The sequence below is a fragment of the Carassius auratus genome, chromosome 36 (assembly GCF_003368295.1).
Source record: "Carassius auratus strain Wakin chromosome 36, ASM336829v1, whole genome shotgun sequence".
Lineage (NCBI taxonomy): Eukaryota > Metazoa > Chordata > Actinopteri > Cypriniformes > Cyprinidae > Carassius > Carassius auratus.
In genome coordinates this window covers 9,328,426-9,344,402 of record NC_039278.1, presented here as the reverse complement: position 1 = coordinate 9,344,402, position 15,977 = coordinate 9,328,426, and the positions used below count along the sequence as shown (strand labels likewise).

Here is a 15,977-nt window from a genome sequence, read left to right as displayed (position 1 = left end):
CAATCAATTGTTAAATCAATGAGAATAATTTGAAGGAGGCAAGGGAAAAGACTCCCAAAACAAACAAATCAAACATTTCCAATGGAAGATAGAAGGCAACTGCGTATTTCATCCCGCCAGAGGATCCAATAATTAACATTCCAATTAATATTCCTTCCACAGAGCCTGGGTGGCTCTGAATGCTTCTGTGAAATGCAAATTGCTGTACACAGAGGCTTCAGAATGGGAACCATGTGATGGTAGGGGAGGGCCGCCACTTTACCCCAGTAGAGTTTAGAAAATTTCAGGTATACTGTTGATGACAAGAGGGCTGGAGAGACAGGAGGTGACTGGAACTAGGAGAGAAATATTCAACACAATCTTCTTTATCTAATCAAGTATGATTCAGTGGGCAAAATATCACACAGATCTTTTTTTGTTTTGTTGTTTGGCAACAATGAATGTTTGACTCTCTGGAAAAGATTTCATGGTTTTCTTCTCTGTTTTTCTTTGCTGATAAATTCATAGAAAAACAAAAGTGCATCTTCCATCTGAGAAGAACCAAATGAATATGTAGTGATGCAATCTATAGATGAAATCACTCTCTGCGTGAGCATTGTCTTCCTGCTTTGAGCTGGAAAACTAAGAAAACAAGGTGTGCTATTAAATCCCAGCACTACTGTTTATTGACGCACAATGAACCTGACACAAGATGAATTCCATGTTTCCCATTACTGTAAACAGAATTTTGTTATGTAGATATCAGTGTACATCCTGAATACAAACACACTGAGCTTAAACGTGCCAAGAATTCTGGTCTGCTTTGGAAAAGGATGATTATCTGTGAAACAACCCCTAAGCTCGTAAAAGCTGCAAGAAAAAGGACCTTACGCTCCAGAGCGAGTAATCAACAGCAAGTGTGTGTCTAGGGGAGAAAAGAATTTGAGAAAAGATGAGTTATGAGGTGTGTGTGTGTGTGTCTTGATGTGTTTACAACTCCAGAGCTGAAAAGTGTGACTGTAGCAAAGATATTGATCAGCGAGCAAGCTCGTAATGATGGTAAAAGGAACTGGGTTCGGGCCGCAAGCCCACAGTCTTTTCTGGTGCCTAAGGAGTCAACAAAATCTCAGATGGAGGAAACTTCAAAGAGTGGAAAAGTAGTACTAAATTGAGAACTGTAATGAAGTTAAAGGAGATAAACTTTAACTTTATATTTCTTATCACACTCTCAAAACACCTTTATAACAATATTTTATGGTGGAAGTAAAGTAACTTTGTGTTTGAGGGGTATTTACATTTTTGGTTTTTGGATTGACAGAATCATTCCTACCTTGGGATCGGCAGTGAGAAGCTTGAAGGCTACGTACACCTGGTTCTCCTTTACACCTCCACCCAGGTCCAGGAAGTTAGCAGGCTTTCCACCATGCAAGTCGATGATGTCACATGTTGCCATAGCAAGGCCAGCACCATTAACTATGGATACAGATCATGTTTTGGGCATAAAAAAATTAGCTCACCCAAAAATTATAATTTCATCATCATTTACTGAACCTCAATGTCATTCCAAACCTGTATGCCTTTCTATCTTCCAATGAACACAAAAGGAGAGTTAATAATGTGTTCATAATGTGCCAGTCAGTTAATAATAATGTGTTACTAATGTACCAGTTGCATATTTGTATGTAATTAAAATTTAAATGAACAGCAGTTTTCAGGCTTCAAAGGCGACACAAATGCATGATAAAAGACAAGTATAACAAAAATATAACCATATCTATACAGCTATATACAAATATATTCCATGTCTTCTGAAGCTATATAATTAATTTGCCAGTTGAATATAGAAATTAAAGTCATTATTCCATTATAACCAAAGCATTCACTAACTTAGTGAGTTGAAATAATTGATCAGATATGTGAGATCTGTGAAAGAATCATTGGGACAAAATGGATCAACTGATTTACTGAAAGGATCTGAAAATTAATTTAGAATAATTCAGACATTGCTTACTCCATCTGTCAAGACTTTAGGTGAGCAACATCTTAGATTTCGATCTGTTCTTCATACAAAACTATTGTGTGAACTCAGTGCTAAATCACCTTTATTCTGCATAAAAACAGAATATTCACTGTAATGTTTCGCAATATGATTAGATCACATTCAATATCAATGTCTTGTGTTCTATGGAAGAAAAATGACATACAAGTGTACAATGCAAGTAAATAATTGCACAGTTCTCCAAAATATTTCTTAAAGGTAATGGCTTTAAATTCCAAATTATGAACTACATACATAACTACTTATACTAAAGCCTTGTGCATAGAACACATTTACAAGAAAAACAAGGCACATTTAAAAATAAAGTTCTTCCCATCCCAACCCTATAGTGAAAACACAACTCAGCTCTAAATCTGCTGCCCAGTGCTTTCCAAAGAAAGCAAATTGTGTTTTCTAAAAGTATACAGGGTGTCAAGAGTGGTTGTTGTATCTCTGTTAGCCGGCCTGGTGAGTCCCATCTCGTCGTGCTTTGAGCTGTAAGGCAGCCAACTGATTCAGCCATTTCCTGCTCATCCCACCTCTCCTGGCCTAACACATCTCCTCTTATTCTGTTCTTCAGTGCTGAGCTAATGTGTTGCTGGCACAGGATCTAACACTCAACTCAATAAAGTGAAATTCAGCTGAACAGCTGTTGCTTTGCTGCTTTACAAAGCTTTTAAGGTGCAAACTAACTGCAAGCAAATCGTGCATGAGTGCATTTGTGTCAACACGACAAGGTCAGTTCGAGTCACTTCTACACTCATCCTGTCTTTACGGCTATTCCTTGGCACTTTACTGTAAGAGCCATCATTTATAATGAGAGACCACTTAAATGTGTAGACTAACAATCATCTCGGTTGAGTCATTTTTCTGGAAGATTCCTACTAATTAGAACCCATCGGTTCAGGCAGGTCCCTTATAGAGCTGTTAGAGAGCTGCTGGAGATGATGAGTGGATCGGTGCCCATTTGGTAACACTTTCACAAAATCCTGTTCTCAAGACCAAAATAAACGTGTTGGAGACTACTAAGAGGAGCATTTCTAAGGCATCTCTAAAGCTGGATTTGAAATATCCCTTGAGATATGAGCTTGATGTGGAGCAGGTTTCTGAAACTTTTGAAATGTGAATGCTTTGAAGAAGTTCATTCGGTATGTTGTTCATTATTTGATGTGCAAGTGAATCTAGTGTATTGTTTATGATTTTATAACAAGCTAATGTAAATGAAATATAAAAACGAACCAAAACAGGCTATGTTTCCATCCAGTCCGATGTACTTGAGATCGTATTTGGCTGCTTCGGTCTCCAAGGGGTCGCTTTCTGCGGTATCGTCCATGGCAAACACAGCTTTCTGTCTGAACTCTGCATTGTCGTCGAAGTTGATTTTAGCATCAAAGCACACTACTGTGGACAGACAGCAGAAAAGTGTTGGAACTCGGGCATAGTGTCACATTCTGTATTTCCCTTCACTTTGGTGTCATACAGGGGAAATATATATACACAGCATAAAAAAAGTTAAGTTAAATTTCAGCTCAAGTTTACAGGTCAATTCATGTTATTTAATAAAATAAAAAAAAAATGCAGTTTGTGCCAACAAATTGAACAAACCTTTTCTCTAATCTCATTAATCTCGGTAATACTTTCTGGATCCAAATCAATTTTATATTTTTATAAGGATCAAATGTAAATGTCTACACTTCGGTCAGCAAGTTTTATCTTTCCTTTTATTATTTTATTTATTTATTTTATATATGTATTTATTTATTTTTTCTGAAAGAAGTAAATAAAGGCTATTAATCAGCAAGGATTAATTTGATTGATTGATAGTAAAGACATTTATAATGTCACATAATGTTTTTATTTATCAAAAAATACACATCAGATAATAAAAATGATTTCTGAAGGATCACGTGACACTGAAGCCTGGAATAATGATACTGAAAATTTGCTTTGCCACACAGGAATAAATTACATTTTAAAATATATTAAAATAGAAAAAGTTGTTTTAAATTATAATAATATTTGACAATATTACCCTTTTAATGTATTTTGATCAAAAATAAAAGCTGCTTGATTTTAAAGCCAGTTCATTAAAAAAAATATTGAATATAACAAATTGATCATATTGGCTAATTTGTTGTTCAGTTAAGAAAATTAATGATTATTATATGACATCACAAAACCGATCCATTTGGAACACATTTGGAATATCAGAAGATACAGTGGGGCGAATAAGTATTCAACATGTCATCATTTTACTAATTATACACAGTTAATAATGCACCAATTCACATTCAATTCTGACCAGACATTGGCACTGACTCAAGAAATTGACACACATAAAGAAATAGTAATATTACAATCCATTAAAAAAAGTTCTGTGTACAAAAGTGAAATGGCACAGGAAAATAGTATTCAATATGCTAACTGAAATTGTATTTAAAACTTCGAAAAGCTTCCTACATGAACAAAATGTAACTCTTATGACCTCTTGATTTTCAGTTATTTTCATGAATGCACTATTAGGTTTAAGTCTTCTTTGAAGTATGTTTTGGGTGGTTGTCCTATAATGGAAGGTCCATCTATATCTCATCCTCATCATCCTGGTGGATGGCAACAAATTCATCTTAAGAATTTCCCGGTACAGGGTTTCATTCATCTTCCATTCAATATTATGGATTTTGCCAATACAATGAGAAGAGAAACAGCCCTATACCACAATGCTTCAACCTCCAACTTTCACTGTTGGCATGTTATTTTTAGAGCCATTTCTCCTTTAACATAGCTTGTGGTATTATTGTTCAATATTTGTCTTGTCTGACCTGACTACATTCTCACATAATGTATACATATACACTACATAAACATTTTTAATGGGTTATTCCTTTATCTGTGTATATTTCTTGAGTTAGTGCCAATGTCTGGTCAGAATTGCATGTGAATTACTGTATGGAAAACATTGTGATTTGTTGAATACTTCCCCCACTGTATGACATTCACTGATTTAGAAGAGCGTTCCAGTAGTCAATGTTTCTATGTTACAGTTGGTCACGATTCAGACATGCTTGATTTGTTCAATATGAGTTTCTCAAAGCATCTGTTATTATTTAAATATGTATTTAGTGCATGTGGCAAATTGGTGACGGCAGTTCCAAATCCAGTAATTTACACTGAGTGAAAGGGAGCTGCATATAAGTTTACAAAGCCATACAGCTCTGATGACAAAAGTCCATAGTTACGACATGATCTTTCCTGACCCCATGTTTGTCTATATATCTCATTTTGAACAGTGGTAGTATCTTAAACAACAAACAGCCACACAAACAAAGTAGCTATATCAGAAAATTAGCCTGGGAATACAGTTTTCTGTGACTGTCTTGGCTGTATGTGACCAGACCCAGCAACTATCTCATTTGAAGTGTTTTGCAGCCTCTCATCGCTAACAAAGCTAATATTTGGGTTCACGGATCTGTTATCAAACTCAACTTTACACTGTTACCAGGAGAGTTTTACTAACTTTTCCAGCAAATTATGGTTATAGAACAGATAAAGAAAGAAGGTGAAAGCAAACTAGAGTCATGCCAGCCAGAAAAACAAAGAACTGGATCAGTTTCCCCACCACACAAGCTGCCAGAACAGCATCACAGCTCTTTTTTTTGATATTTAATGAAAACATGCAACCTGATAATACTTTTCAAAGTGCTTTAAGTAGGAGTAAACAGTGCGACTTAAAACAGCCAAAGCCATTTGTTGACTTGTTTTGATGATGCTGTCAAGAAGAATCCCACATTTAATGACAATATTTCCTGAAAAGCTTTATTATAATTTTCATAGAGAAAACAAACAAACCTAACCTAAAGAATAAATTAAAGGCTGAAATAAAGACAAAAGCACATAAAATATAGAGTTAAGAACAACAGATGAATATATACATTTAGGATTTAAAATTAAATAAATTGAAAAAAGACAACAATAAAACGAAGCAATGAAAAAAAAAAGACAAAATACAACAAAACGTCAAATAAAAAATGTAAATAAAAATAAAACCATATGTGAAATAAAAATAAGTATTAAAAATTTTAGGGATGCACCGATACCACTTTTTTCAGAAAGAGTTCGATACCTTCATTTTTGGTACTCACCAATACCGATACCTGTATTTTCACAGCATGTATGCAAACCCTCGCTTACGAATAAAAAAACATAACTCTAGAGTAAGCAAAAGATTTGCAGAACGCACATTTGCATTGGTTCAGAATGCGAGAGACACTTATAGCCTAGCGCATTTCACACAGTCTGCTAGTTTCACTTTTGCTTTAATCGTGTATGCTTGACATTTTAAATAATGGTTGTTTATAGTGTATGCCCCAATAATTTTAGTTTGTTTTATATTTATGATTTAGTTTTAATCCAAATGCATGTGCTAATAAAGTGAACAGCAATCAAGATCATGTAACAGAAGTTTGACTCTCTCTCGCTCTCCTTACGTCAAATGACTTTATTCATTTGTGCACTGTTTTGCTTGCTTGCTTTTGACATATCCAACCGAACTAAAAACCTTCCAGTGATGTCTGTGTGAGATATTCACTCAACAAGCTCGCGCATCTGTGCAGCCGCGCGCTCAATCAGCTACTGCACATCCGCTATACAAGCGTGAATATCGAATTTTAAACATTATATTAATTACTTACATGTACTTCATAGACATCTTTAATTTCCAATAAATCCATTCAACTCTCTGTTGTTCTGTAGCTAGTGTTTCTTTTTCTGGACACAGCTCTGTTCGCACGCTGTATAGTATCGGCTTTTGGTATCGGGGCATCCCTAACAAATTTAAATTAAATTAAATGTCAAAATACAAGACAATAAAAAATTAAAGAAAAGAAAAGAAAAGAAAAGAAAAGAAAAGAAGGTCCCCAATGAGGACTAAATCATTTTGCCATTATGGTACAGGGCCGAGATGATTTCTCTCCCCTTCTTTAATTTGACAGGCTAATACTGGAGGCATTACCCTCTCTGGACCTACTGTATGTAATTTCGTACCAATAAATGTTACAACATCCTACATCATTTCCTAACAGGTACCCAATATATATATATAAAAAGCAAGTGTAAATGGTATTGGGAGAAGTGTTTGGTCATATTAAGAACATATTTGTGCCAGTGTTACGTAGGTAAAGTGCTGTAAAGTTTTGCTGAGGCAGCACTCTCCATTTCCACGAGTTGGATAACCATTCATTTGAAATTACATTTATCTTTGGAAGCTGCGAGGTCCTGTTTGGATCTTTACAGGAGCTCTAATGCAATCTGTGAGCAAGCGTGTTTGTCTGTCATTCACACACAAACACACACATGCACGCCTTACCTTGTCCCTCGGGTGTTTCTCCGAGTGGATTGACTTCGACTTGAGTGGCGTCGACTTTGAGGAACAGATCATAGAGTCGCTTAATCTGATCTGCAGCCTGTGACAGAACCACAGAGAGCACTAATTACCCAGCTGCACACTTGCGGCAGATCTCTGAGAGCTTACAGAAGACATTCAAACTACTTTGACATCTCTCAAGCACGGCTTAACACATTTATACACTCTGGGTCATATACTGTACACAGTCCAATAATGAGGACGCATCTTTGACTGGACATTTGCTCTGCTGGTCAGAACAGTCACTGCCAAGACAATGAGAAGTTCCCTTGGAAAACTTCAAACATGGCACAAATTGATTTGGAGTCAGCAGGGCCATTAACTCAGTGGGGAGTTGCGGTGGCAGTTAATGCGTCCCTGCTGAGAGACACGGAAACGTCCAGCAGCTCTCTCCAATTCCCAGCGGCTATGCAGATGAGCCTTAAGACTGGAAAAAGGCTGGAAATTGGATAGTTAGATGCTTTTGCTAGTTACAGGAGGCTTTGTACTTCTGTAACACTTTGTTGATGATTTCTTATTTTGAGTTTCATAAAACGGTTTTACACATTTTTGCAATACCTCTGTGGATTCTCTTTTCAAACTTTTGTAAAATCTTCAGGTTATAGTTAATATTTTTGCATTTCACAATTAAATTTTTTTTACCACTTCTTAAAAATATTAGGGCTGGTAATTTAACATGTTAATTAGATTAATTAATTATGGAGAAAAATTATGCGTTAAAATTATTAACACATTTGACGCACCAGAGCTATGTGGATCATCTGTCATTTCATACAGTCGATTGATGACTAATATGAGGCAGGGCAACAACCTACTACATAATGGAGCCTAGAAAATGTCCCTAAAATTCAAGATATGGGACAAAACGCCCGTTTGAGATTTTGTCTCATTTACATCACATTGTTAAGAAATATCACGCAAGCTGTAGGTTAATTGCAATATCACACAAGAGCAAATGTGATACTCATCTTATACAACAGTTCATGAAGAAGTTAATATTGTGTTATTTTAGACACAATGTTGCCTGTTTTGCTCAATTTTGGCAACCAAAATATAAAGACAAAGCAGAATTGTTCATCCCCGAGCAACCCAAATGTCATTTCTTAATTCATGTTTTGAACGAATTTGGTGAACCATTTGGCGCGTTGAACCATTGGTGATTCTAAAGCACAAGCATTCGTCTGCTCTCTAAACTCTTTTGGTTCTTTGATGTCACACACCAATCGGTCTGATGGTGATGATCCGCTTCAAGTCGAACAAGCCTAATGATTCAATGAACCATTCATAAAAAAACATTGGGTGTGTTCGACTTGAAGCATGGCTACAGACGGCGATCAACGAGAGCAGCCGCTTTCAGTCGGGGGCGGAGTTGAAAACAGACATGTCAAGCCGGACACTTTCTGCTCCCGTTAGTGACACTCAACAAGTGTTTGCATATATTATCAGAGATGAAGTAAATAAAATGCAGTATTTGATTATGAAATAAATGCTTTTCTCTAATGCATGTTGGCCACAATTACTGGCACCCCTGGTCCAAATGATCCAAAACAAACATCAAAATCAACATGAAAATGTGTCACTTAGTAGAACATTTAGCTTCTGCCATAACCTTCCCGGTTCCCTGACCTGAACCCTATAGAGAATGAGTGAGGTGAACTAAAGAGGAGAAGCACCAACATGGAGCTGGGAATCTGAAGGATCTGGAGAGATTCTGGATGATGGAAGGATCTCTTATCTCTATTCAGGTGTTCTCCAAACTCTTCAGGCGTTAAAGGACAAAACACAAAGCTGTTATCTTGGATAAAGAACGTTGTAATAATTGGGTGCCAATAATGGTGGCCAACGTAAACTAGAGAAAAACATTGTTTTACTTCAAAGATAGGCTACAAGTTTGTGAATCCAGATCAAAGAGATAAATGATGCAGATTTATTTTCACAGCCACCTTTGCTCATATTTATCAAGAGTGTCAATATTAGTGGAGGGCACTGTATCAGCATCTGAATCAGTTTGACGAGAGGTGAAGACAGGAAAGATAACCGACTGCTTTTTGCTTTTCACTTTGTGAAAGCATGTCATCCCAACAAATTCTACTTTCAAAGCATTTAAGAGCTAAAATGACATCTCCCTTTCCCATAGCCAATGGAAGCTCTTTTGATAATGAGTGCATGCTGACAGAAAACATTGTAGTGCCGCTCTCATCAGCACGCACAGGCGAGCGCCGGCTCTTTGTCATATCGCAGCACATCAAAGTGATGAAGCTAAGTTAACGGTATACTGCATCCCAAACATTCTAATTAGCATGGACTCAAATAGATGCTCGCAAAAGATGCAGTCAAAGGATGACTTTTGAAGACCCAAACTGGCAAGCCAGACATTTAGCAGTAATTTCCATAACACCAAGCTTCTCAGATGTCTATACAGAGAAAATCATACACTTGTATACAGATATACAATGTTGAGCGATTCTTTAAGTTAATGTGATTGAATCATGACGTGAACTAATAAAGACTCTTTTAGTGGTTATGAACAAGAGATACTTTACAAACACTACCTGCCCTCAGTTTTAATGACAACATTTCCACTATATTAAAAAGGGAGATGGGGTGAATATTAAACATTTTAAGAGGTTTCATAGATGTCTCCCAACTTTTTTTAAAACAGATATTTATGAAATCAAAGTTTTCAGAATGGTGGATAATTGTTGAGATATACAGAATTCTATTGATATATACGTGAATGTATCCAGAGGAGCAGGGAACGGGGGACTCCTGCCAGCTGTTCAAAACCGGAGGAGCCGTCGCCATCCACCGGGCGGCGGAGGGGTGTCTTGCCGTCCGCCGAGGGCCGTAGAGTGCCACCGCCAGGCACCACGGAGGAGATCACCCAGCTGGTGGAGGGCCGAGCAGCAGTGCGTCTGGGAACCAGAATTTTTTTTTCTCCCCTCTCTCATCTCTGTCGCTCCTCCTTCCATCTCATTTTCTGCTCTGATTTCACATAGAGCAGCTGTTACTAAGCAGAGCCGTTGTTAATAGAGAAGCTGCACAAATCCACCTCATTTTCAGCGTTTTTTGGTGCATCTTCTCAGTTAACAACGGCTCTGTGTAGTAACAGCTGCTCTATGTGAAATCACGCACCTGATGGAATTAACAGCTGATTAGAGAACCGGCTTTACTGACGAGATGCGCATTAACGATCGGCCGATCGTGATCGGAGCACCCCTAAATGCCATTTCATTTTAGAAATCTAAACTTGTGCTTATTGTTTACGGTGAAGGTAGTCACATCAAATCTGTAACCTGTTTATAGGTGGCAGTTTATGTGGACGACGTACCAGCACAAACTGTTGATGATCGGTGATGTCTACTGAGGCCTAAAAGCATACAAGAAATGTTTAATGACTATATTGGCAGAGTCATCATGTCCATTACTCTCACTTTTCCATGAGTGAAAACGGAGACAAAGAGGACAGTGGAGGGGGTGATGTAAGATGAGGGCTGCTGTGCTTCTGTTAATGACCAACACTATAATGGCACGATCTCTTTGGCAGCGGTTCAGTCCAAACCCATTACCTGTCTTTCCAACGGTCCTTTAAATCCCAAATTAGCTGCCATACGTAGCGCCTGGTCGTCTCGGACCCCCTCGAAGATATCGATGACTTCCTGAGGCAAGAGATGGAATAGAGAAAACAAGAGAAAAATAACCATCAACCAAAATTTGACACAAAGCGGATGTTCGTATTAAAATCAAGAGAGACGTAATTAAGTGCTGGCACGCAGCCAACCTCAAACGAGAAAAAAAACGAGAGTCGGAGAACAATGGCTTAGCAATTACAAACAGCTACAAGAATGAGAAGCAGCTGCTACGGGTTATAATATAAGTAACTCTGTGGAAGATATCCATTAAAGAAGTCATATCGTATTTGATTTTTATCTGTGGTTTACTTATAATGGTGGACAAGGCTTTTAAGTGCATGTAAGCTTTCTGATTTTAAATCAGTTTAAACTACCATTCTGAGACATTCTGGTTCATGTGCAATAGGCTCGTTTGAGATGCATCAGCACTGTGTAGACGGATTGGCGAATGACATCAAAAATTTGCAAGAGCGATTCAAAAGTTTAAAGAGTCGTCTGCTTTCTAATCACACTCGCAGTACTTTAATATCATATGCCAATCAGTCTGCTCAGCACCGATGCATCTCGAACGAGCCTAATATTGTTTCTTCTGCTAACCAGTTTGTACATGTACGACTGAATACCAGTCCTCTCACTCTCGCTCATGTTGCTTCTCCTCTCTGTTCATTGACATACACAGAGCACAGACATCTAGGCTCCGCCCACTTCTGGAGTTGGGTGGGAAGCTCATTTCCCCCATCCCTCCTCTCACAAGCACATTCAGGAGAGCCATAAGATTAATATTACATCTTGTTTAAAGGGTTATAATAAGAGATACAGGTGAAATACCTTGAAGATGAGCTCTGGTGTGCTGGAAGCCACTTCCTCGATGTCCACACCACCCTGAGGGCTGCCCACCATCATGGGTCCATTACAGGAACGGTCCATCAGGATGGCAAAATATGTTTCCCTGGAGATATCCAGAGCTTCAGCAACCATCACCTGCTCAGCATAAGCACACACACCACAGATTAGACTGGGATTCATCACCGTGTGTTATCTATTCATTATGTCAAACAATGGTTTTTGAAGAAGGGCACACGTTTACTGGCTGCAGGTCTTGTTTCTAATACAGGATAATCAGCCATCGTAAAGTGGAAGATAGAATCACCAATGACAGGGTTGAAATAACACTAATAGAAAGGTGATGAAAGAAAAGTGACACAGAAGAGGATGAGAGAAGGAACCAGTAAGGGGAGACAGAGGTCTGGTGAAGGTATTGGTGTACTCGATGTGTCCCATAATACTTAACAGAGTTTAGTTTAGTTTAGTTTCGTTTATTTGAGCGGTTCAGGATCATGGTTGTTACAGAAGTCATAAACTTAAACAGTAATGGAAGCTCAAAAGGAGTAGGCTGAAGCAAGGAAGCTTATATGCGCCTACCCCTATGTACAATACTCTCAGTACCTATGGATTTCACATTTGAATTCCCAATTGTAACTCAATAAATAACACTGCATTTAACAATATATTACACTGATAAGGTTACCATAAAATGTGCAAAATTCAAGTATATCATTTTCATACCCAGGCACACATCACCACGAGCGTACACCTGTTTATGAGTTACATTTCCAACCATTCTATCAGTAATATGGACGTTACAAATTGCAGCATTTGAAATGGTTAGAGCTTGTAGCTACATTCCACATCCAATGTATATTGTCACAAGCGTATGGGGATTACTGTACAAACTGTGTTTGAGTTATAGGATACATCTATTGTACAAGCAGCATGACTACATCTGCATTAATAAGTATCTTCCATAAGGCATTATGTCGTGAAGGATAACATTAATACAGAATCCTGTATACTACTAGAAAATTTACACCCACTGTTAGCAAAAAACAATCATAACTGGCACAACTGACATGACCATTCTCCACATTATTCACTTCTTTCTATTATTATTATTATTATTATTATTGTTATTATTATTATTATTATAGTATTAGAGTCATAACACTTCAATAAATGAACCAGGTTTGAGTCTCGCCAGCGACACACACAGATCCTATTTCTCACCCTCACCTAATTTCTCAGGTGTTACTGTCCCCTCTTGACTGTCAAATAAATGATGCCAAGGAAACAAAAACGAAACAAAAGAAAAGGAAATGATAAATGATTAAATGACAAAAAGGATGTAGGGGAGTTAAGGCATATTTGTAACATTTGTACATTCAGTAACAGACTGACTGTCCTCTCCTCACTGCCAAAAAAAATAAAAAATTATATATATATATATATATATATATATATATATATATATATATATATATATATATATATATATATATATATATATACATTAGATCTGAATAAAATAAAATAGATATAAGGGGTGTTTATGAATATTTGTTTCATTAACACACGCGCGCGCGCGTGCTCTTGTTTTGTGACATATCAGGACACAACTCTGTATAATGACATGGGTATGACACAGATATTACAAGGAGAGGGTGACTTATGAGGACATAACCCATGTCCCCATTTTCAAAATGCTTATAAACCATACAGAATGATTTTTTTTTTGATAAAGTAAAGATGCACAAAGTTTCCTGTGAGGGATAGGGTCAGGTGTAGTGTTGGTGTAGGGCCATAGAATATACAGTTTCTACAGTATAAAAACCATTACGCCTATAGGAAGTTCCCACTTTTCACAAAAACAATCGCACACACACACACACACACACACACACACACACACACACACACACACCAACACACACACAAAATTAAATTAAGTTAAATAAGATAAAAATAGGAGTTTAGGCATATTTGTAACATTTATGCATTTAGTAATAGACTACTGTCCCCTTCACTCTGCCAAAAAGAGAGAGAGAGAGAGAGCAAACCAAAACAAGACAATACAAGACAAAACGCAAATAAAACATGGGAGACACTAAGTGTATCTGTAACATTTTTGCATTCATTAACAGACTAATATCTATTCTTAACTGCCAAAACACGCACAAAAACATAAATAAAATAAAATGTAGAAGAGACTAGGTGAATTTGTAACATTTTTACATTCAGTGAAAAACAGACTACCGTCCCATGTTCACTGTTAAGTAAAAGACACACACACACACACACACGCACAAAGATTTAGGGGACACTAGGCACTCCTGAGCATGTGATGACTTGTCATCACTTTTACCTGTATATAACTGAAGAAATTTTGTGTTACAATTGCCCCAGTCTCCCCTACACTCCAATCTCCGGCACTCATGTCCATTTTTATCCCTTTCAGCTTGTTAAGGAGACAAACGTTTGCACCCTCGGTTCATTCTATTTCCTGCATTTTCCTTCCATCCATTTTATTGTTAACTCTATTTCCTCGCTTCACAGTATAGCACGGCAGAAAGGAAAGAGAGAAGGCCAACAAGACAGACTGCGCTAACATGAACGAAGAGTTGACAGCTCACAAGCAGCAGTCGTCTCCGAGACAGACAACACAATTATATCCTTTTAACACAAGTCATATTCAATCCCTCATCTATATTCAATCCCCCCCAGATCTGAGAGCTATAAAGAGTAAAAAATAAATATTACAAATTTATGCATTTATTTAAACCAAACAATTAATATATATTATTTTATTATTATTATTATTATTATTTTTATGTTTGTTGTGGTAGTTGCATTTTCAGCTTCATTACAGTCTTCAGTGTCACATGATCCTTCAGAAATTATTCTAAAAATAAGAAAAATGTATTAATATTTTCAATGTTGCAAACAGTTGTGCATACTTTATATGTGTGTGTTGTACGATTAGGACTTAGAAATGATCAGCATATATGAGCAAAAATTATATGTGTGTTTGCGCATAAAAAATTGCTCATATATCTATAAAGTATGACAACGTCTTAAGTATTAGAGGAGGACAGATTTTTACAAAACATACTTTTCCTTTTTCCTCTAAAAAAAAACAATACTGTATTCAGAATTCACGAAGAAAACTTCATTATACAATAACGCATCCATGTGAGAAGGAAACCAGAGAGCTCAAATGCTGTGAGAGAAGTTTGTAGGGCGAAGCAACACGCTTGGGCTGGCATTTCTAAAGCATTTATTTATTTTTGCTGATATCCCACCTTTATGACTCCATCCTACTCTTTCCAACACGTTTACCCCCCGTGGCTGTTTCTCGGGCAGGAAAAAGACAAAAACATGATGCCGTCATTGTAAAAAAAAAAAGTTTTGGGGCGGTTGCATGAGGGGAAGCTTGCAGGAATAAAAGCGGGTGATAATGGGGAGCTCTAGGCCACGTTTAAAGATGAGAGGAAACACATGTGCTAAGTGCAGGAAGCCATCATTACATCCTGAGGGAGAGAGAGATAAACAGTGATAAACATACGGTGGTGGTGGTAGGAGTACACCGGTCTGTGTGGGTGTCAGACATAGAGGGAAGCAGAGAAAAAGAGAGGAAAATCACATTTCTGCTTGTTAGAGACACATGGAAAGGACTGCTTACCAACATTCCCTGAAAAAGAAGATTTCTTAAAGAAATCACAAAAAAGTGCATCTTTAAATGATACTGTATTATACAGCTTTCTCCTGCAGCCAGGAAGACAAGAAGAGTGGAAAGAGAGAGAGAGAGAGAGATCATTTAATTTCCAAGTGCAAAAGCGATTATTTATTCAGCGGAACAACATTAAAAAAAGAGAAAATATGCCAGAGATAAACAAGGTTCTTTCCTTCGTACCGTTTTTACTTTCACTCCTTCCTTAGGGGTCTGTTTGGTGGTCAGATTGAAGCCGAGCATCTTACCGGCCAACTCTCCAACAACAGCAGGACTGAAACAGAAAACATTTTTACACTTTTAATTCATTGTGACTTTTAAATAACCAATTATATGTTTATTTAT

General features: G+C 37.3%; 1 protein-coding gene across 1 annotated transcript in view; it reads right to left on the bottom strand.

Moving 5' to 3' along the window:
* LOC113055171 (succinate--CoA ligase [GDP-forming] subunit beta, mitochondrial) overlaps positions 1–15,977 on the bottom strand; it is a 77,725-nt gene that overhangs the window by 42,127 nt on the left and 19,621 nt on the right. The window contains exons 3-8 of the mRNA XM_026221200.1: positions 15,816–15,906; positions 11,897–12,049; positions 11,006–11,095; positions 7,380–7,476; positions 3,257–3,418; positions 1,310–1,452 (exon numbers count right to left, since the gene is read on the bottom strand). Of these exons, the coding sequence (XP_026076985.1) occupies positions 1,310–1,452; positions 3,257–3,418; positions 7,380–7,476; positions 11,006–11,095; positions 11,897–12,049; positions 15,816–15,906 (736 nt within the window). The remainder of the gene's footprint in view (positions 1–1,309; positions 1,453–3,256; positions 3,419–7,379; positions 7,477–11,005; positions 11,096–11,896; positions 12,050–15,815; positions 15,907–15,977) is intronic.